The 23,698-nt window shown below is 40.7% G+C and overlaps 2 protein-coding genes across 6 annotated transcripts in view; one reads left to right on the top strand and one right to left on the bottom strand.

Moving 5' to 3' along the window:
• LOC139268849 (mitochondrial fission regulator 1-like) overlaps positions 1-2,674 on the top strand; it is a 61,070-nt gene extending 58,396 nt beyond the window's left edge. For both annotated transcript variants that reach the window (XM_070887618.1, XM_070887617.1), the window contains exon 7: positions 2,186-2,674. In XM_070887618.1, coding sequence (XP_070743719.1) covers positions 2,186-2,387 — 202 coding nt within the window. In that variant the 3' untranslated portion in view covers positions 2,388-2,674. The remainder of the gene's footprint in view (positions 1-2,185) is intronic.
• On the bottom strand, positions 1,575-23,553 carry sirt4 (sirtuin 4). 4 transcript variants are annotated; one of them, XR_011594125.1, is made up of 4 exons: positions 23,510-23,553; positions 20,748-21,542; positions 16,864-17,197; positions 1,575-1,745 (listed from the first exon to the last, which is right to left on the bottom strand). XR_011594125.1 is itself a non-coding variant. In XM_070887614.1 (4 exons), exons 2-3 carry the CDS (start codon positions 21,540-21,542, stop codon positions 17,045-17,047), a joined length of 948 nt encoding a protein of 315 aa, XP_070743715.1. In that variant the 5' UTR covers positions 23,510-23,553; the 3' UTR covers positions 1,575-1,745; positions 17,007-17,044. The 4 variants fall into 4 exon arrangements, 3 of the variants coding, with proteins under 3 accessions (XP_070743715.1, XP_070743714.1, XP_070743716.1); XM_070887614.1 differs by having other exon boundaries at positions 17,007-17,197; XM_070887613.1 differs by lacking the exon at positions 1,575-1,745 and having other exon boundaries at positions 12,290-17,197; positions 20,748-21,781; positions 23,510-23,544.
• Positions 23,554-23,698: the final 145 nt, after the last annotated feature.

Genomic DNA, 23,698 nt, shown 5'->3' with positions numbered 1-23,698 from the left:
CTTTCACAAATCCATGCTGACTTGGACCTATCATGTCACCATTTTCCAAATGCACTGCTATGACATCCTTAATAATTGATTCCATCATTTTACCCACTACTGAGGTCAGGCTGACCGGTCTATAATTCCCTATTTTCTCTCTTCCCTCCTTTTTTAAAAAGTGGGGTTACATTGGCTATCCTCCACTCCATAGGAACTGATCCAGAGTCAATGGAATGTTGGAAAATGACTGTCAATGCATCCACTATTTCCAAGGCCACCTCCTTAAGTACTCTGGGATGCAGTCCATCAGGCCCTGGGGATTTATCGGCCTTCAATCCCATCAATTTCCTCAACACAATTTCCCGACTAATAAAGATTTCCCTCAGTTCCTCCTCCTTACTAGACCCTCTGACCCCTTTTATATCGGGAAGGTTGTTGGTGTCCTCCTTAGTGAATACCGAACCAAAGTACTTGTTCAATTGGTCTGCCATTTCTTTGTTCCCTGTTATGACTTCCCCTGATTCTGACTGCAGGGAACCTACGTTTGTCTTTACTAACCTTTTTCTCTTTACATATCTATAGAAACTTTTGCAATCCGCCTTAATGTTCCCTGCAATCTTCTTCTCGTACTCCATTTTCCCTGCCCTAATCAAACCCTTTGTCCTCCTCTGCTGAGTTCTAAATTTCTCCCAGTCCCCGGGTTCGCTGCTATTTCTGGCCAATTTATATGCCACTTCCTTGGCTTTAATACTATCCCTGATTTCCCTTGATAGCCACGGTTGAGCCACCTTCCCTTTTTTATTTTTACACCAGACAGGAATGTACAATTGTTGTAGTTCATCCATGCGGTCTCTAAATGTCTGCCATTGCCCATCCACAGTCAACCTCTTAAGTATCATTCGCCAATCTATCCTAGCCAATTCACGCCTCATACCTTCAAAGTTACCCTTCTTTAAGTTCTGGACCATGGTCTCTGAATTAACTGTTTTATTCTCCATCCTAATGCAGAATTCCACCATATAATGGTCACTCTTCCACAAGGGGCCTCGCACAATGAGATTGCTAATTAATCCTCTCTCATTACACAACACCCAGTCTAAGATGGCCTCCCCCCTAGTTTTGTTTTAATGTTTACCTGCAAAAGTGATCTGACGGATTCCACTCTGTTACCCCATGCCTTTTTAATTAGTGACATAATGTAGAACTGTAGTAATGCAGGTATCTTGGAAAATGGATATTGATGTTTTTCATGATACACAAAGCCCTGGAGATTTTATACTGGAGCAAGTCTGAGCATTCCCAATGTCCTAATGCTTGATGCTCAGTCCTCCATTTGAACTTCTGTGTAAAAAGGACTGAGTTCCTTACAGATCTCTCTGCTATCTTTCTCCATCTTACAGCTGTTAGCTCATCCCTTCTTCGTTTGTGTTATGTGCTGGAGTTCACAGTAAAGTGAGAAGTCACAAGGATTAGGGGAGGTACAAATAATGCTGAACTGATCGGGAAAGTCAAAAATGGTTCATTTAGGCCACAGATCAGCAGAGTTGGGTAAAACAGGAGAGCACTTTCATCTAAGTAAACAAGGACATACATTACACGCAAATTGCTTGCTGGATTTATTTCAAGTCTTCTGGTAAATGCTGCATAATTTGTACATCACTTCAGAATGGCTTCCTGTATTGCACACACATTGCTTGCTGGATTATTGCAAGTCGTCTTCTGGTAAATGCTGTGCAACTTTTGCATCGCTTCAGAATGGTTTCCTGTCAACAAAAACAGTTATTAACACTTTAAACTCGCATTGTGATTGTAGCGCTTTCTTGGTAAGAAACAGCTTTAGATTCATTGTATGAGGATGTGGCTTTGTGACCTTGAACCAACTGTTAATTTTGAATTCGCTCTATTTTTAAAAAGCTGTGATGATTGTTTGACATTGGTTTAAGTGTGATTTTTAGCACACTGGTACCAATGTGCTTTAATGTGCAATATGCTTCATCTGTGATGCACTCAACTAATCACCTCCAATTGCTTCAATTCCTATTGCATCACACGTACAATATGCCGCTCTCGATGTTCTGTATTTAATTCTGAAAATAAGGCATGCTAGCAGTAACTTCATTTTTGTTGTGTTTTGGACTAATTAGATGTCAAAATATTGCTGTTTGTTCTAAAGAACAATCTCCTGCCTCCTGCTCTTTTTTAGGTCTCCAGGTGGAACTCCGTCCAAAATCCCCAAGAGCCAGTCAGCACAGGAAGGTGAAGTGAGCTCCCCTGCATCTGCCTTTAACACAACATTGCTGAATAAATTTCGCAATACAAAGAGCCCAATTGAGAGTGCTCCACGATCGCCATCCACCAGCGACAGTGATAACTCTGGATTTGCCACACCTCCAGGGACCCCGTGAGAGAGACAGCCTGCGTCTCTTCTTCTAAGAGTGACTGAAACCTATGGTTCTGCCTCTCATTAAGGAATCATATTGAGCCGGAAAAGGTTTTACCTTAAACTTCTGAACTTGGTCAAAGATTGATATAAAGATGGTGTGAGCCTATGTAATAGACGCACTCATTACTGCTGATGATCCAAAACAACTCTAGGGGAAAAAACCCTTACTTTTAAAACAGACGACAAAAATAATTTCATCCACTTGTTCCTACTGCTCCATCTGTTTCAGTGTCAATTGTGGCTCAGTGAGTAGCACACTCACCTTTGAGTCAGAAGGTTGTGGGTTCAAGTTCCACTCCAGGGACTTGAGCGCACAAATCTAGGCTGACACTCCAGTGCAGTGCTGAGGGAGTGCTGCACTGTCGGAGGTGCCGTCTTTTGGACGAGACGTTAAACCGAGGCCCCGTCTGCCTTCTCAGATGGACGTAAAAGATCCCATGGCACTATTTTGAAGAAGAGCAGGGGAGTTATTCCCGGTGTCATGGCTAATATTTATCCCTCGACCAACATAGCAAAAACAGATTATCTGGTCTTTATCACGTTGCTGTTTGTGGGAACTTGCTGTGTGCAAATTGGCTGCCGCGTTTCCCACATTACAACAGTGACTACACTCCAAAAGTACTTCATTGCCTGTAAAGCGCTTTGAGGCGTCTGGTGGTCGTGAAAAGCGCTATATAAATGCAAGTCTTTCTTCTGTTTATTCTACTTTGGGGGGAAAAAACTGTTACAAAACTCAATATTAACAAGCATTACTAGCATCTGGGACAATCTTATTACTTTAGAATGCAGTGTACTTCTAAATGAATCTTTGCAAAGTCAATCACCACACTGGTATATCTTAAATAGCATAGATCTCCTCTAAGAATCTTAAAGGCAGTGGTTTTCAAACTTTCCTATGTGGGGAGCCCCTGCTAATATTTGAAACACACCTGGGCACCTTTTTTCCTTACCCTTAAGTGATGTGATGCAAATTGTGCCCGGACACCCCTTAGTAATGTAATTTATTTTTTTTACTTGTTATTTTTCTACAGAACTGCTAAAATTACTGCAATGTATTATAATCCATTAATTGTTCAATATTTATAAAATACATAGCTCCATTTCTTGGTGCGCTGACTTGTAATTTGAACAGGATTATTTCCATGGTTGCCAAAAGTGCACTTTTTCTGTTTACACGTTTTCAAACTTGAGGGCTAATCCGTGACCAGTTTAATTAAATACTTATCTGCCATCTGAAGTTCAAGTTACTGGATTGTGACTAATGGGGGCATCACAAAGGGAGGGTATTAAGGTGCAGCAGGAGGCTCCTACCATGAGAAGACAAAGATATACTCCATGTCCTGGGCCATAGATAATAGTTGAGCATGCTACCTGAATGGTAAAGCATCGTTCAAAACAATTCTTGAAGTCCATCATCAGCTTTGTGGTCCATCCCCTGGTCAGCAGATCACCCTACTCCTTTCTCAATACAATCTCAAAGGTGCTTCTTAGATGTGGCCTTCATTCACTGCTTCCCTTGCAGAACTCTTGGTAACTAATCACAAACTTCCAAAGAGTCTGTACATCTCAGTTTGGAAACCATTGTCTTTGGAGGGCTGCTGAAAAGGATTCTGTCCTGAGAATCTGTACCAGTGTAATGGTCTGCAGGATTAAGCAACAAAACTAAACCAGTGATATATGTAAATGCTTTTAAAGGAATTTCCAAATGGTTTTGAGGACTTTATAAGCAAGCTTTAATATTGAATCATATTCTGGTTTTATCTAAGGGTTTATGCCAAAGAATTTATTCTAAATGAATGAATGAATGGAATTCTGTTTTATATCGTGCAATCTTGCATTTCGATATATTACGTCTGACTAATTTAATCAGTTACCAAAAATCTTTATTTTACACAGTACCAAATATATGTACTTGTATTAGTCAAACTTTTGCACATGAATGTACAATTTCAGTATGCATAGGGTGCCCCCTCTGTTGTATCACGGTATTGAAAAGTCTCCTGTTTTGGTCACAGTGCTTCTGGACAGAAGAATTCTTTCTGCCCATGTCCATCAGGTTTCAAACATATTGCTCAGTAATTTTTTTACACTGTATATGTGGTGCCGTGCTGCAGGGTGACACAATGCAGGTTTGATTCCTCTATTATAAGAGCATAAGAAATAGGATCCAGGAGTAGGCCATTCCGTCCTTTAAGCCTGCTCTGCCATTCAATAAGATCATGACTGATCTTCTACCTCAACTCCACCTTCCTCCACTATCCCTGAATCCCTTGATTCCCTTAGTATCCAAAATCGATCAGTCTTGAATATACTCAACGACTGAGCAGCCACAGCCCTTTGGGGTAGAGAATTCCAAATATTCATAACCATTTGAGTGAAGAAATTTCTCCTTATCTCAGTCCTGAATAGTCGACCTCTTATTCTGAGACTGTGACCGCTGGTTCTAGAGTTCACAGCCAGGTGAAATATAAGAACATAAGAAATAGGAGCAGGAGTAGGCCATTTGGCCACTCGAGCCTGCTCCGCCATTCAATAAGATCATGGCTGATCTGATCATGGACTCAGCTCCACTTCCCTGCCCGCTCCCCATAACCTTTACTCCTTTATCGGCCAAAAATCTGTCTATCTCCGCCTTAAATATATTCAATGACCCAGCCTCCACCGCTCTCTAGGGCAGAGAATTCCATAGATTTACAACCCTCAGAGAAGAAATTTCTCCTCATCTCAGTTTTAAATCGGTGACCCCTTATTCTGAGACTATGTTCCCTAGTTTTAGTTTTAGTTTCCCCTATGAGTGGAAATATACTCTCTGCATTCACCTTATCGAGCCCCCTCATTATCTTGTATGTTTCGATAAGATCACCTCTTTCTTCTGAACTCCAATATGTATAGGCCCAACCTACTCTACTCATATGTCAACCCCCTCATCTCTGGAATCAACCTAGTCAACCTTCTCTGAACAGCATCCAATGCAAGTATATCCTTCCTTAAATACGGAGACCAAAACTGTATGCAGTACTCCAGGTGTGGCCTTACCAATACCCTGTACAGCTGTAGCAGGACTTCTCTGCTTTTATACTCTATCCCCCTTGCAATAAAGGCCAACATTCCATTTGCCTTCCTGATTACTTGCTGTACTTGAATATTAACTTTTTGAGTTTTGTGCACAAGGACCTCCAGGTCCCTCTGTACAGCAGCACTTTACAATTTTTCTACATTTAAATTATAATTTGCTTTTACTCCATGCATCCAATCTGTCAAGCTCCTTAAGAATTTTATACGTTTCAATGAGATCACCTCTTATTCTTTTGAACTCTTAGGGAATATAGGCCGAGTCTACTCAATTTCTCCTCAGGACAATCTTCCCCCATTCCCCAACCCCCATCCCAGGAATCAGTTTAGTGAACCTTTGTTGCATTCACTCTCTAAGGCAAGTATATCCTTCCTTGGGAATGGAAAACAAAACAGTACACAGTACTCCAGGTGTGGTCTCACCTGCTCCCTAAATAATTGCAGTAAAGCTTCTTTACTCTTGTACTCCAATTTTTTTGTACTAAAGACTAACATATAATTTGCTTGCTGTACCTTTGTGATTTAGAAACATAGAAAATAGGTGCAGGAGTAGGCCATTCGGCCCTTTGAGCCTGCACTACCATTCAATAAGATCATGGCTGATCATTCCCTCAGTACCTCTTTCCTACTTTCTCTCCATACCCCTTGATCCCCTTAGCCATAAGGGCCAAATCTAACTCCCTCTTGAATATATCCAATGAACTGGCATCAACAACTCTGCGGCAGGGAATTCCACAGGTTAACAACCTTCTGAGTGAAGAAGTTCTAAATGGCCTCAACTCAGTCCTAAATGGCCTACCCCTTATCCTAAGACTGTCCCCCCTGGTTCTGGACTTCCCCAACATCGGGAACATTCTACCTGCATCTAACTTGTCCCGTCCTGTCAGAATCTTATAAGTTTCTATGAGATCCCCTCTCATCCTTCTAAACTCCAATGTATAAAGGCCCAGTTGATCCAGTCTCTCCTCATTTGTATACAAGGACACCCAGGTCCCTCTGAATACCAACATTTTCCAGTCTCTCGCCATTTAAAAAAAAAATTCTGCTTTTCTAATTTTCCTGCCAAAGTGGTAACCTCACATTTCTGCACTCACTTAACCCGTCTATATCCCTTTGCAGGCTCTTAGCGTCATCCACACTACTTACTTTCCCACCTAGCTTTGTATCGTCAACAAACTTGGATACCTTACACTCGGTCCCCTCATCCAGGTAATTGATATAGATTGTAAATTGCTGTGACCCCAGCACTGATCCTTGTGGCACCCCTCTAGTTACAGCCTGCCAACCCAAAAGTGACCTGTTTATTCCTACTCTCAAACGATGCTAATATATTGCCCCTAATTATGAGTCCCTAATTTGAGCTGTGCTATTGTGGAGGTGCTGAGCAGAGACCAAGTTCCACCATGCTGGGGGTGGAGGAGAGGAGCGAAAGAGAACGTCCTATCTGCTTATGTTTACTTCTTGGTAGTTAGCTCAGAGTAGCATTAATAAATGTATAAAGTTCTGTGTGATGTGTGGTTCCATGAGGGAAAAATGGGGGGAAAGTAAGAGAAATACCCTCAATACATAGAAATACATAAAAATCACAGCATGGAAAAAGACCATTCACCCCAACCAGTCTGTACTGGCGTATACCTTCCATGTGAGCATATAGTTCCAATCACATTTACCCATCCTGTTCTCCTAGCTCTTCAACTCCTTTTCTTACATCAAATTATCCAATCTAATCTTGAATGTTGACTTTGTTTCTGCCTCAACCAGTAACCCTGGAAGTGAATTTCCTTTCTGTGTAAAGAAGTTTCCTTTTATAAATCTCTCTTATTTAATCTTGTATCTATTCCTCTTCGTTCCATACCCTTCAACTACTTGAAGCAGTCTGCTTCTATCTATCCTGTGCCATCCATCATAATTTTAAAAACTAATATATCACCCCATAATCTGTAATGGTTCTAGTGAAAAAGGACCCAAATTTTTGGTCATGTGAACCTATACTGTCCTTGCAGAATGCTAGTGCTTTGTACTCCATATCATTGTGCTTTTATCGACAGTGATCTAACTCTGAGGTACAGAAATTCTTTACAATTAGTGTGGAGGTGGATTAAATTCAAATCCATGCAGGAGAGTGGCCTTGAGAATTTAATGAAGCAGGTTTTCAGTATAGTAAATATTTTGATTCTACTAACGAGTTCTGTATTATGAATTTCGCACAAAGAAATTTTAAATTAACCCAATGTTTAAAGGGGACTAGGATACTTGCGAGGCAAAGCCTGATCTGATTCTCCTCCCTTGGGGCTCAAATTTGGCCCCTGCCGATTTTTGCGCCACACACCCGAGATGCACCGACTTCGGAGGATAAAAACAGCGCCAAAAAGTTGTCCCCGCATTCTGGCTGCTCTGTGGCCTCTCCCATGGCTGGGGGCGGAGCTAGGGCCCTGCGCTCAAGAGTGCCGTCAGCTCAACGCATGTGCACTGGAGGTTTCGCGCATGCGCAGTAGCTCCTATACACCGTGGGACCCGATGTCCCACTCCTATCCCAGGCCGAGTGGTGTCACGATGCGCGTCGGATTGCTGCATGCCACAGAGTGTCCCGGGCCGAGGTAGGACTTGAGTTTTATTTTTTATTTATTGATGGTTGTGCTTTGTTTAGTGAGGAAAATTTTGATGTGGAGGGGGGAGGGGCGGGTGTGTGGGGGAGGGGGGGGGGGAGTGTTTTGATTTTGGGGGGTAGGTGGAGAGTTTTGATGATGGGGGGGGGGAAGAGGAGGAGGAGAGCGAGAGGAATTTTGATATGGGGGGAGGGGTGGAGAGAGAGAGAGAGAGAGAGAGTGTTTTGATTGGGGGGGGGGCGATTATTTGGATATTTTGAAAAAATTATGTAAATATGTTTTGTCTCTTTACTACTTTCATTTTTGTAGTTTAAGCTTCCATGAATGCTTCTGTTGTATAGTAAATTAACTTTGCGAAGTTTGTCATATGTCCAGTATAGCTGTTTGATCCTATTCACATTCTTTAGTCAAGTCATTAAGTACCTACCTGCGCTAATTTCTTAACTCTCCAAGGGTTTTCTGTGCGGCCACAAGTGGCCACATACGCTGGCCTAAGTTAGTTTGGAGCAACTATTAGCTGTGCAAACTGGCTTAAATGGCCAAAACGGGTAGGCGTAGGTTGCTGGTAACGCCCCCTTTTGGGAAAAAAGAAACTAAAAAAAAATCATAACTAACTCACTTACACTAGCGTAAACTGAATGTAGAATGGGGATTTTTAAGATACTCCAGAAAAATCAAGTTGCTCCAAAATAAATGGAGCATCTCCTGGGCAAATTTGGACCCTATATCCCTGTATTATATTCAGCAACGGAAGATATTGTACTCCATTGAGTTTAGATGGTTGAGTGGTGATCTAATCGAGGTATTTAAAATGATAAAGGGATTCAGTAGGGTAAATTGGGACTTGTTCGACTGGAACATAAATGGTTAATATGATTTTCAGGTTTTCCAAATTAAGGAAGGTTTTTGGTGGGTGAACGATTGTTTCCACCGATTGGAAAGAATATAACATAAGGAATAGGTGCAGGAGTCGGCCATTTTGCCCTTCGAGCCTGCTCCGCCATTGAATAAGATTATGGCTGATCCGATCATGGACTCAGCTCCACTTCCCTGCCCGCTCCCCATAACTCTTTATTCCCTTATCGCTCAAAAATCTGTCTATCTCCACCTTAAATATATTCAATGACCCAGCCTCCACAGCTCTCTGGGGCAGAGAATTCCATTGATTTACAACCCTGAGAGAAGAAATTCCTCCTCATCTGTTTTAAATGGGTGACCCCTTATTTTGAACCTATGTCTCCCCTAGTTTTAGTTTCCCCTATGTCTCCCCTAGTTTTAGTTTCCCCTATGAGTAGAAATATTCTCCCTGCATCCACCTTGTCGAGCCCCCTCATTATCTTGTATGTTTCAATAAGATTCTTCAATCTCATTCTTCTGAACTGCAATGTGTATAGGCCCAACCTACTCAACCTATCTTCATAAGTCAACCCTCTCATCTCCGGAATCAACCAAGTGAATCTTCTCTGAACAGCCTCCAATACAAGTATATCCTTCCTTAAATATGGAGACCAAAACTGTACACAGTACTCTAGGTGTGTCCTCACCAATACTCTATACAGTTGTAGCAGGACTTCTCTGCTTTTATATTCTATCCCCCTTGCAATAAAGGCCAACATTCCATTTGCCTTCCTGATTACTTGCTGTACCTGCATTCTAACTTTGTGTTTCATGCACAAGGACCCCCAGGTCTCTGTACTGCAGCACTTTGTAATTTTTCTCCATTTAAATTATAATTTGCTTTTTTATTTTTCCTACCAAAGTGGATAACCTCACATTTTCCCACATTATACTCCATCTGCCAAATTTTTGCCCACTCACTTAACCTGTCTATATCCCTTTGTGGATTTTTTGTGTCCTCCTCACAATTTGCTTTCCCAAAGACTGAAGATTATTACTGGAAGGGGGTTAGAAAATATTTGAATTTATTGCAACATGGAATGCCAAACCACAAATGGCTATTGATGCGGAGACTATAACAATTTAAAAGTGAATTGGGTAGGTATTTGAAAAGGAAGAATATAAAAGGATATGGGAAAAGGACAGGTATTGGAGTACATTGTTCCAATTAAGGAACTAGCAAATGGCTTCCTTTTATACTGAAATTGTCAATGGTGTTGTCTTTAGGAAGAGATGTTAAACCGAGGCCCCATCTACCTGTTTAGGTAGACATGAAAGATACAATGGCACTATTCAAAGAGCAAGGAGCTCTTCTGGTGTCCTGGACAACATTTATTAATCAACAAAACCAAAAACAGATTAACTGGTCATTTATCTCATTGGCTGTTTGTGGGACCTTGCTGTGCACATATTGGTTGCCACATTTGCTTACAAAATAATGGTTCCAAACACTTCTAAATAATTCATTGACTGGAGCACTTTAGTATATGCTGAGGATGTGAAAGGTACTATCTAAATACAAGTCTTAATTTCTGTAATTCTAAGATTGTTGTTCCTTTGTTAAATTTAACTTTTGAATAATGGAATCTGGCCATTTTACTTTATTACTTTATAATTTGTACTAGAACATCTGTGAAATTCTGCCTAAAAGGAAATGTAGATGCTTTCCATGATGGTAATGCTGTGTGTCGTCCATCTGCTGATCAGCTTCAGCAAACTTCAGGCAATCTTCTGAAGATTCTTTTGCATACCTCAGACTATCGAGACTGTTGAGATGGTTCTTGCACAAATGCCTCCAGTAACGGAAGCTTTGTTCTACTGTATAATGGGGATTTACAAATATAGAATAGTGGAATTTTATGCTGAGGATCCTTCTACAGCAGTTGCATTTACAATTTTTAAACAAATATCTATTAAAACTCAAGGTAAAGTTCAGTGGATTCAATACTCAGGAATTTAAATTAAATGAGCTGCTCAATAGCTAAACAAATAGTTCTCAACCCATTTTTACATTCTGGAAAAACAGATTTTATAGACTCTTTATTTCCTGGATTCTTCCTTTAAATGTCTGTGACTTTGTGCATGAGCTTTGCAAACTAACCCATGATTTGTCTCATGGAAGAATTAGTTGGCATATTGCTCTATGATAAATCTCTGCCATCCAGCTGTAAATTCTGCTAATGTTTGTGAAGAATGCTTTCATGCAATTTAAACTAGCAGCCTCATCTGAACTTTGCTTGCTTCATGTAACTGCTTTTAATGCATAAAAGGAATACAAAATAAAACTATATTTTATTGTTTACTATTGTTATTCTTCATTAAAAGCTACTGTTATTAAAAAGTACTCAAATGGAATCTCTAGCACTGGGCTCCATCTCCTAAAGGCATGGGCTGTTTTCTGGGGCTTACGGTACCTCACCCAGTGGTGTTTCTTCATTTGTGAACCTTGGTGTAAAGCTGTTGACTATTCAACTTAAGGAAGCATCACAGCCAGACCAGATCTTGTGTTCACATGGCATCCAGGTATCCTCCCAATTGCAGCAGTGATCACTAGATCATGTTCAGGAGCAGGAACCCTGGACACATTATCTCTTGTGCCGTTCCAGCTCACATCAGCAATAACACAGCCTGTTAAATTCTCGTCTGTACGGTTGTTGCATGAACCTGTTGAAGCATTGGGGAAGCTTTCACTGAAGTATGATTCAGTTGGAATCTACTCTGGCTCACTTTGCTAAACAAACCTGCATAATGGAACAAGGGGCCAGCTGCCAATGTAATAAATTTAGTTCAGCTTAATTTTTGATGCTATTCTTGTATGGCCTTTCACTCGAGGGTAACTTTGGCCCTTTTGTTTAATTGAATACTGTTCTAATTGTACTTTCTATTACTAGCCAATTTATTATAAAAGTAATACTTACATTTATAAACTATTGTAGCAAAATACAGTGTATTGTCCATGGCAATTTTTAAATAGTACCTTTGGGGTAAAAACAAAGTTCATTTAAAAGGAAATAACCTGTCTGCTTGATCCCATAAATTGCTTAATATTTCTCATTATTTTCAGCTGCCATTTTTTTTTTACTCGCTCTAATTTCTACTATCTAAATCAAGGGTTTTAACAAAATTTTTAAATTGCATTTCAAATGACACAATTACATTGATTCATTGAATTGTCATTTGGGTCTTTATATGACTGTTAATTCCTGGATTCTTTTACCTCAATCTGGTTCAGTAAAATTACTGAGTCGAATACCTCTTGTGCTTTGAACAAAGCAATCTTTATTACCGGCCAGTAAGACCTATCAGACAGAAGATATACTCTCTGGATAGAGCATACACACTCCCTACGGATAGGTGAAGTTACATCGTAAAGCGTCAACAGTTATACAGTTTTGAAATCAGATAACAAAATACAATTAGATTGACATTCTAACTCAGCCACTCATTAGTCAATCTATATGAGATGTTTTTTATGAAAGCTCAAGCATTGCCTCTAAATGTTTCAATCTAGTGGTGTGACTATTAACTGAGACCTTGCAATTCTGCAGATTTATTTCATGTTACAATTAGATGTTATTGGCAGGATTAGTGACTTGAAACCTTGAGAAAGACTGTTAGCTATGCTGATGTTGCACTATTTGCAATCTGACATTCTCCCAGCTATTCTTCCATGGCTTATACATTTTCATATATCCCGTTTACTTTACTGTCCTTAATTCCATATATTCCGGACAGATATCCACATGACTTCATGAAAGTTTTTACTTAAATCATTTTAATTTGATTTATTTTTATAATTAGTTGAATTGTGAAAGCAAACAAAGCTGCTTTGAGGGACAATGTTGAGAAAGGACAGGAGAAAGGAAGCTGGTTGAGGAGGAGGAGGCGCCTCGCTTGTCTGCAGGAGTGTTCAGGTTAAGCTGAGTGACCGGAACACGGAAAGTAGGGCATTCAATGGATCATTCAAAGTGGGGGAAGGGGTAATTATGTTGAGAAGGTGAAACAATAGGGGACACAATGAGCAATGGGGTGAAGTAAGTAAAGGTGACTAAAAATCTGAACAAGTCCTGCTCAACCTTCACCCCATCATTGAACGACATTGGCTCCTGCTGCCCCAACAACTTCCACAAAATACTCTCACAGTATTATTGTTTAACTCCCTTCATGGCATCACCCTCCGAATGCTGCCATTAGCAGATCCTGAAGAAACTGGAGCTTTAACATAAAATGGATTCCTTAATACAACCTTTCTTGGCAGCACTCATAACACACACATTCGCCACAAACCCCCAGCCCAAATGTTCCCACTTAAAATGACAGGAACAACTCCTTACTCAACACTTGATACTGTGAAAATAAATACTTACTGACATTTAACCTAACTGCTTACGGATTTTATAGTTATGACCTTTAGTCTTACCATCTCTATCCATTTCAAATTGCCTATTAAACCTGAATGTAAAGCTTTTCATCACTTTAAAAATCTCAATTGTATCCCCCTATGTGCCTGCTTTTCTCTAGTAAATCCCTAATTTTCAGAGCCTATCCTCGTAACTGAGCGCACTAAATTTTAGTATAATTCTGGTATTCCTCTTCACCTTTTCCCCATTCATGGGAACCAAAACTGGATGCCAAACTCCAAGTGCAGGTATACAGATCGGAACCTTTCATAATCTAAGATAGTACTCATTATTTTGTACTCAATGGTCTGTGTAATACAACTGAAAACTCTATTCGCTTTCCCTATAGCTACTTCACGCTATTTGTGCACCATGTAGCTCTGCAACAGGCAAGATACACTGACATATCAGCACTTAATTAATTTTGGAACAAAAATATTACAAAAAATAGTTTTGAGGACAAAATGAGCATAGGATATAATTTGTGGAACTCAGCATGGTTACTAACAGCGAGGTTGATAGTCTGTACATATACAGCTTGAAATTTATGGGTATTTTGTAACAATTTATAAGCAGAAACAAGCTTCAAAAAGTTTAGAATACAAGTTTTTTTAAGCTAGTCATAGACAAAAGCGCACAACCTTAACACAGTGTCATATGCAATCAGTAGTTATCTACTGGGGTGTATATTTGCAGGATTCCTGGGAGATACACAACTTTGGACATTTAAGTGAGAAAAAATTGAGGGGGAAGATTTGAAGAGGGAACATAGACAAAATAAGCTTGAATTTATTCCATACCAATCCCTGCTCCCATGAGATTCTGGATTGGCTAAAAGGCGAGAACCCAAACGACATGAACACCATACAATTTTTCACTTTTACATGGATCTTCAGGGGTTTCCTGTGCCGTGGCGAAACAGCAATGTGGAAGTGGAAATGTAAACATACTGCCTTTCAAAACCCAACATAGATTCCCTCCCCACCAACAAGAGTCCCCTGATTAACAATGAGTGAGATCAGAGGGATGGTGGAAAGCAGTTCAATTAATGCTCCAGTACAGTACCTCAACCTTAAAATTTGAAAATTAATGTTATCATTTGTAGATTACAAAACATTCTAGCAGATGCAGATGTACGTTCACTAGTCAAATATTTCTAACAAAAGTCCTCATCTTTGTAAGATGTATTGAGGTAGTGAGGAGCTGAGCCATACCGACCAGGAGGATTCCTGGACTGTGCAGAGATAGCTGATCTCAGCCTTTGAAAAGGGTTGGAGGGCTCGAATCTGCCTCTGGCCTTCCAGGCGAGGATGGGGAAATTAGCTAGGATTGCTATTGTGACCCTACAGTAAGTGTATGGCTCAGCTCCTGATGCTGCAAAATGCTCAATGATTCTTGCAAAATCAAACCTAGGTTCCTGTTGCTTTGCCGAATCACTGATGAGGTAATGCTGGACGCAGAACATGTTCGTATCTTGTCTGTGTGTTAGTGCCAAACAAAAAACGTAAGTAAAAAGTGTCTCTTTTGAGATCTTAAATAGGAATATTATTTCATTTATAACTAAAATGAATATTCATTCCCATAAAATATTTACCTATGAATATTAATAAAATAATTAGATCACGGGCACAGCACAATGGACCAAATGGCCGCCTTTTGTGCTGTATGATTCTATGATTACATGTTTGACAGTTGGGAGTATGTAAAAGATTCTGATATTAACATTGTCCTCATTAATTATGTATTTATCATTGCACTGAATATACATTATACATAAATGAAAGGTATTTAAATGTGCTATATACCTGCAATCTGCTCCCCAAAACACCACTTAAAATCACAGAAGAGTTTGCCTTTTTCAGTCACCATAAATTGGTGGCCTTGACTATGATCACAGCTCGAGAACTTGATTTCAAAATTAACAAGCCTTAAGTGAGACTACAGAGGGATAATTTTCTTTCCCTGGATACCAATAATTAAAGGGAGTGGAGTCCCAGGAAAAGTAGCTAATGTGTTAACTCCTTTAAAAAGTAAATTGATTAATATCTGACTGAGCAGCATTGAAGATTATAACCACAGTTGATCAAACACTTTTCAGAACATTAACATTCCTGTCTCCTGCTGGGAGAGATTGTAGGACTATTATTTGTGAAATGTAACAGATGATGGTTAAACAAGACATTGATGCTGGATTACCTTTAGGGGCCAGTAAGAAGTCTAAAATAGTTTTTTATCTTTGTAAAAAATGCTCATGATTATTGAACTCATGTAGTTAAATAAGTTGAAGACCATGCATGGCAATGTGAATCATATGTGATCTGTTGAAAGAACAGAATTATCCCATATACATAAAAGATCTACCTCTCGTGGAATATGAGTAGTTTTATCAAGTTAAAATTTATGGGCCGCAATCTTTTCCGCCCATATATGTAAAGGGATTTTTACAACAAATTGGTAGTTATTGCACTCCATTTCTCAGGAAAACATTCTGGATCTTTATAAACACCAGATACATCCTAGATATATGGAAAATATCCCAGTGAGTGAGAAGTTGGGGATAAAAACCCACAGGTGCTACTTGCACCACAACTACTATGTTTTCTATACACCTTCAACTATACCACCCTTCTTTGTGTTCCTTGCATATAACTTAAAAATAATACTTCAATGGCACTGCTAATGGCTAGTCTGAGAGCTGGAGGTCAATTGCGATGTTTAGACCGGGTGTTTAACATGGCTTTTCTCTTTAAGGCTGTTGCTCAGATAAGTAAACATATTCTACCTAGTGCCCATTGTGTACACTGTGACTTCACTCTGCTGCATTTTAATTTGATAAAACCACTCATATTCCACTAGAGGTAGATCTTTCATGCATATGGGATAATTCAGCACCTCGCACTGTTCTGCTTTAAATTGCCACGGTTATTAGGCCAAGAGATAGAAAGAAATGTTTATATTTAGACATATCCCTTTAACCAAGCTTTTGGTCATCTGCCTTAATTTCTTTTGTGGCTTGGTGTCAAATGTATCTGTTTTATCTTGTTACACTGTTTTGAAGTGCCTTGGAATGTTTTACTGCATTAAAGGCGCTATATAAATAAAAGTTATTATTTCATCATTGATCATAAGAATTTGTTTACGTGCTGAGTTAGAAACAGGTTAATATTAAAACAGGAGAACTTCCAGATGATTTTGCTGTTAAGTACATAAAGTCTAGAGAGAGAGAAAGAGAAGACTATTTTTGGCTTATTAAGCTCACTCCATCCAGAGCCTTATGTATGATTATTAAACCATGGAATCCTCCATTCACACCCCGCCCCTTGTTTCCCTATTTTAAAGGAACATCCCTATCTCCTTATCTGGGAGTCTGTTCCAAATGTCCACAATCCACATGTTAAATCTATGCCCAACGAAACAGTAACTCGTGGAGAAACATACCAATAGTAGTGAGCGGAATACCTACCATGTTAATCAGTGTACTTGTAACTATAAGTGACTATTGTTAAAGAACTGTGTGCCACTAACAGTCCCTGAAAGAAGAGCAAAGACTCCTGTACTTTGCATTCCGACTGATACACAGATAATCTGTTCTTCACTTAATATTACCAGTATCGGGGAGTTTTCCAGTCTGCAGCATTACAATCTCAAAAGGGAAGGATACACGACAACACCTCTCCACATCGAGCACTGATTTTCAGAGTGGCCAGTGTATCTGCTCTGGTAATCCCAATGTTCACTAATGCAGTTGGTAACTTCTTCTCATATGCTGCAATGATGAACCTATATCCAGAATACACCTATTAATGGAGAACAAAAATAATCAGCAATTTTCATTTATAAGCCTCCCGGGCATGTATGATGCATAAGGGTGGATCTGAACCCAACCCAAAGTCTGGAGTTGAAGACTATTCCTGCACATGATATAAGCCAACCCCTGAGGCATCAGCCCTGGATCAGTGGTAGCACACTCACCTCGGAACCAAAAAGCCCCACTCCAGAGACTTGAGCACAAAATCTAGGCTGATACTCTAGAGCAGTTCTGAGGGAATGCTGTACTGTCTGAGGTGCCGCCTTTTGGATGAGACGCTAAGCTGAGGACCCATCTGCCCTCTCTCGTGAGCATACAAAAGTATCCACATTTCAACTGGTTGTAAAGTGCTTTGGGATGTCCTGAGGTTGTGAAAGGCACTATATAAATGCAAGTCTTTTTTTAAATGGATTCCATGCCACTATTTCAAAGAGGAGCAGGGGAGTTCTCCATGGTGTTCTGGCTAATATTTATCCCTCAACACCTTTTTTAAAAAAAAACGATCTAGTCATTATCACATTGCTGTTTGTGGGAGCTTGCTGTGTGCAAATTGGCTGCTGTGTTTCCTGCGTTACAACATCGACTACACTTCAAAAAGTACTTCATGTCAATAAAAAAAGCTTTGGGATGTCCTTGGGTCATGAATATATATTTTCTTTTTGACCTACTTACCTCAATTAGTTTTCAATTTCTGAAACATTCACAAAAAATGACAGGTGATGTCCCAGCTTATATGGGAAATGAAATGCCACAATTAATTTACAATCTCTAGAACAAGCATATCCCCTAGACCTATTATTATAGAATGATATAGCACAGAAGGAGGCCATTCAACCTCTTTTGAAGAGCTATCCAATTAGTTCCAATCAGCTGTTCTTTCCCCATAGCTGTGTAATTATTTCCGTTTCAATAGTTATCAAATTCCCTTTTGAAAGTTACTATTGAATCTGCTTCGCAGTGTGTTCCACATCATAACAACTCTGTAAAAAAAAAAAAAAAAAAAAAAAAAAAATTTCATCTCCACTCTGGTTCTTTTGCCAATTACCTTAAATCTGTATTTCCCTCATCCCTGGTACCAATATATTAAATCTCTCCAAGGCCTTGACATCCTTCCCAAAATGTGCCCAGAATTTGGCACTATACTCCAGCTGAAGCCTAACCAGTAATTTATAACAGTTTAGCGAAATAATTATGTCCCTCGATAGGAAAAGTGCAATAATGTTTATTATATTAGCAATGCTGCTTTATACCTGCACAGCAAGGTATTCCAGGCGAGTATTCATTTTATACCACTGTTTTTAAATTGGCGCAACCTTCTGTGTTTTCAACTTTTATGCTTTGGTGCAGGGTTGAGGCGGGGCTGGCGGGGTGTTCTCCAAGGGGTGCATAGTGGCTTTTATCAACACAAGCATGATTTAGGTTGCATGTGTGAGTGCAGAATTTAAGAAAGTGCTTAGGGCCAGAAGCATAAACATAGAAAATAGGTGCAGGAGTAGGCAATTTGGCCCTTCTAGCATGCACCACCATTCAATACGATCATGGCTGATCATGCAACTTTAGTACCCCAATCCTGCTTTCTCTCCATACCCCTTGATCCCTTTAGCCGTAAGGCCACATCCAATTCCCTTGTGAATATATCTAACGAACTGGCTTCAACAACTTTCTGTGGTAGAGAATTCCACAGGTTCACAATTCTCTGAATGAAGAAGTTTCTCCTCCTCTCGATCCTAAATGGCTTACCCCTTAGACTGTGACTCCTGGTTCTGGACTTCCCCAACATCGGGAACATTCTTCTTGCATCTAATCTGTCCAATCCTGTCAGAATTTTATATGTTTCTATGAGATCCCCTCTCATTCTTCTAAATTCCAATGACTATCAGCCTAGTTGATCCAGTCCTTCCTCATATGTCAGTCCTGCCATCCTGGGAATCAGTCTGGTGAATCTTCGCTGCACTCCCTCAGTAGCAAGAATGTCCTTCCTCAGATTCGGAGACCAAAACTGTACACAATATTCAAAGTGTGGCCTCACCAAGGCCCTGTACAACTGCAGTAAGACCTCCCTGCTCCTGTACTCAAATTTTCTCAGTATGAAGGCTAACATGCCATTTGCCGCCTTCACCGCCTGCTGTACCTGCATGCCAACTTTCAATGACTGATGTACCATGATACCCAGGTCTCGTTGCACCTCCCCTTTTCCTAATTGTCACCATTCAGATAATATTCTGCCTTCCTGTTTTTGCCACCAGAGTGGATAACCTCACATTTATCTACATTATACTGCATCTGCCATACATTTGCCCACTTGCCTAACCTGTGCAAGTCACTCTGCAGCCTCTTAGCATCTTCCTCACAGCTCTCACTGCCACCCAGCTTAGTGTCATCTGCAAACTTGGAGATATTACATTCAATTCCTTCGTCTAAATCATTAATGTATATTGTAAATAGCTGGGGTCCCAGCACCGAACCTTGCATTAGCCCACTAGTCACTGCCTGCCATTCTGAAAAGGACCCGTTTATTCCTACTCTTTGCTTCCTATCTGCCAACAGTTCTATATCCACGTCAGTATATTACCCCCAATACCATGTGCTTTAATTTTGCACACTAATCTCTTGTGTGGGACCTTGTCAAAAGCATTTTGAAAGTCCAAGTACACCACATCCACTGATTCTCCCTTGTCCACTCTACTAGTTACATCCCTAAAAAATTCTAGAAGATTTGTCAAACGTGATTTCCCTTTCATAAATCCATGCTAACTTGGACCGATCCTGTCACTGCTTTCCAACTGTGCTGCTATTACATCTTTAATATGATGGTCAATCCCCCCAAAATATAATTTTATGATATTGGATCTCCAGTCAATGATATTCAGAAAACATCTCAAATGTATGTAAACAGTTTCAGAAAGATGTGAATGGATACAGGTCAATGGGCCAATTGGCCTTTCTGGGTGGGGCAGGTTAGGGCTTTGACCTTTGTTCCTCCTGCATAGGGTAAATAGCATGTCTCAGCAACTCCACATTTGGTATGTATGTATCCAAGTGAAAGTTGTTCCTATACCTGTGTAAATTAAGAGAATGTTTGTTTAGTTTCATTCAATAGTTCTGCAATTAAAACCACACTGTCTACGTTATAAAGAGAACAGTCAGCAGCTCACTATAGCCAGTGGATTACAGAACAACTGGAGTTAGAAAATATAAAAGTGGGAAATCTAAATTTATATCCTTAGTAACTAATTTGGATTAAATAAATCTTGAACCAACTGATCCTTATTCTGGTTCTAGACTCTCCAGCCAGTCTGGTTCTAGATTGTCAAGCCCCTTAACAATTTTATATGTTTCAATGAGATCGCCTCTTATTCTTCTAAACTCTCAAGTTGTTCATACTAACAGATTATGGTGCCCTGATTTAGGATTTATTCACCAATGAGGCAGCTCTTTGCAAACCTCCAAGCCTTGGTTTCCAGGCTGGAATGTCAGGGATAAAGAGCCACAGGTTGGACATCCCCACCATAAAGTCTTTGGTAATCTCAGCCTCTTACCTGCAGAGAAGAGCCTGCCACCAGAACTGCATCCGACTCAGCCACACGCTCATAGACAAAATTTACTTTCTCTTTGTTCACAGTGTCTCCAAAAAAGGTGACATCAGGTTTCAGGATACCGCCACAACTCTCACATGAGGGAACATTAAAATTCTGAATTTGATCATCGGTCAGGAAAACGTCCCCATCTGGAGCTATTCCGTGTGCTTCTTCAGTCCAGCCAGGATTCAGAGCTGCAAATTTTTCTTGAAGATGAGGCCTAGGCATTATGTTTCCACAGTCAAGACAGATCACCCTGTGAGAACAGCCGTGAAGCTCCGTCAGGCGCTGGCTTCCTGCCTTTGTGTGCAAAGCATCCACATTCTGAGTCACCAGCCAGTGCAACTTCCCCAGGTTCTCCCATTTACGCAAAACATTGTGCGTTACATTTGGCTGGAAGGAACAAAACTGCGGCCAGCCAACATAATTCCGTGCCCAGTACCTCTGCCTGCCCTTGGCACTGCGGACGAACTCAGAGTGCTGAATGGGACGCCTTGCTGTCCGAGCGTAGAGCCCCACACCCTCAGAGCGATAATCGGGAATTCCAGACTCTGTCGAAACCCCTGCTCCAGTCAGCACAAACAGCTTCTTGGACTGAAACACAAACTCCTGAAGTTCCTCCAAATCAATACAGTCCAAAGGAAGGCTAGAAGGAACAAATGCCAAATTGGAAGCAGCGACTGAACTGTAGTTCTTGCAGGTTCGCTGCAGAATCAGGCATTTCTCAGCAACTGTAAATACAGACAGCAACCGCATCTAGGGATAAACATAATGCGGAGTCAGGGGATAAGTAGAGGAATGGATAACTAGATAGCTTCAAGACAGAAAGCAGAGAGGAGGGGTAATTGGTAGCTATTCACAGTGGCAGAAGGTGTTCCATAAGGATCAGTGCTGTTCATAATTTATAGTAACGATTTAGACTTTGGAATCAAAAACACAATTTCTAAATTTCCAGATGACACCAAATTGAGGGGGATAGTCAATACTGAGAAGGGCTGCAACAAATTACAAAAAGACATTAATAAACTTGAAGAACGGGCATATAATTGACACATGAAATTCAACACAGATAAATGTGATCTTACATTTTGGTAAGAAAAAAGGTCACATATTACTTGGAAAATACGAATCTAAGTGGGGTAGAAGAGCAATGGGATACAAATACCTGTACACAAATCATTGAAAGTACCAACACAGGTTAAAAAAGCAAACCAAGCACTAGGGTTTATTTGCAGAGGGATTGAACTGAAAAATAGAGAAGTTATGCTAAACTTGTACTGAACCTTAGTTAGACTACACTAATAGATTATGGTGTCCTGATTTAGGATTTATTCACCAATGAGGCAGCTCTTTACAAACCTCCAGGCCTTGGTTTTCAGGCTGGACTGTCGGAGCTACCATAAAGTCTTTGGTAATCTCAGCCATTCACCTGCAGAGAAGAGCCTGCCACCAGAACTGCATCCTACTCAGCCACACGCTCATAGACAAAATTTGCTTTCTCTTTGTTCACAGTGTCGCCAAAAAAGGTGACATCAGGTTTCGGGATATCGCCACAACTCTCACATGAGCAAGCACAATGGGGTCAAGGGTTTTTTTTTGAGAAGGGTGATTACTGCAGCTTTGAAAGAGAGGGGGACAGTATCTGAGGAGAACCGTTAACAATGTCGGCTAACATGGGAGTGAAAAAAGGAAGTTGGGTGGTCAGCAGTTTAGTGGTAATAGGGTCATGTGAGCAGGAAGTGGGTCTCATGGACAAGATGAGTGTGGAGAGGTTAAGAGGGGAGATCAGAGAGAAACTAGAGAAAGATGCGAGTTTAGGGCAGGGGGAGCCTCAGAGAAAGTTTGGCCGGGTGGGCTAGGGGAAGGAAGGGAACTCGCAGAGGCAGCTGATCGGATGGTCTCAATCTTTGATACAAAGAATTCAATGTGCTCAAGGTAGATGCTGAGATGTTTCCGCTGATTGGAGTGTCTAGAACTTGGGGGTAATGTATCAGGATGTAGGTTGGCCATTTAAGACTGAGATGAGGAGAAATTTCTTCACTCAGAGGGTTGTAAATTTTTGGAAGCTGAATCGTTGAGTATATTCAAGGCTGAGATAGATAGATTTTTGGACTCTAGGGGAATCAAGGGATATGGCAGGAAAGTGGAGTTTAGGTTGAGGATTAGCCCTAATCTTATTGAATGGCAGAGCAGGCTGGAGGAGCCACATGGCTTGCTCCTGCTCCCAATTCTAATAAGAATATAAGAAATAGGAACAGGAGTAGACCATACGGCCCCTCGAGCCTGCTCTGCCATTCAATAAGCTCATGGCTGATCTGATCATGGATTCAGCTCCACTTCCCTGCCCGCTCCCCATAACCCCTTCTCGTTTAAGAAACTGTCTGTGTAATCTCACTGATTGGTGGAACAAGCTAGAGGGACCAAGCTGAAATGACCTCTTCCTGTTCCTATAAAAGTCCCAGGTTTGATCCCCTGATTTAGAACCGATTTCCAAAATCGTTTTGTTTGCTGCTGCAACAGCTTCAAGAAAGATTTGCATTTATGAAATGCCTTTCAGGACTTCGAAAAGTGCTTTACAGCCAATGATGGGAGTACTTTTGAAGTGTAGTCACTGTTGTAATGTAATCAAGGTCAGATTAGCTGACGGTAACTCGCCAGACTTCCCGTGACTCCGAAGGGAAGTGGCAGACTGGCAAATATCCCCACCCTTGTCAGCAACTCACCTTTGCGATCTCTCCGCCTGACAGCAGGCCGGCGCTACCATGGAAATACTGCAAGTCCCACCATGCACCGCGAGCGGCGGTGGTGTACAGCCATTGGTCAAATTGCTAGGATCACGAGATCTGATAAACTGCACGTGCCGACATACTGACCAATAGAAGGCAAGAAGGGCCCGGGTCGGCGCCCCGCCC

The sequence above is a fragment of the Pristiophorus japonicus genome, chromosome 8, assembly GCF_044704955.1.
Source record: "Pristiophorus japonicus isolate sPriJap1 chromosome 8, sPriJap1.hap1, whole genome shotgun sequence".
NCBI classification, from domain to species: domain Eukaryota; kingdom Metazoa; phylum Chordata; class Chondrichthyes; family Pristiophoridae; genus Pristiophorus; species Pristiophorus japonicus.
Note: the sequence above shows the minus strand (reverse complement) of the source record. Positions and strands in the feature narration are given on the sequence as shown.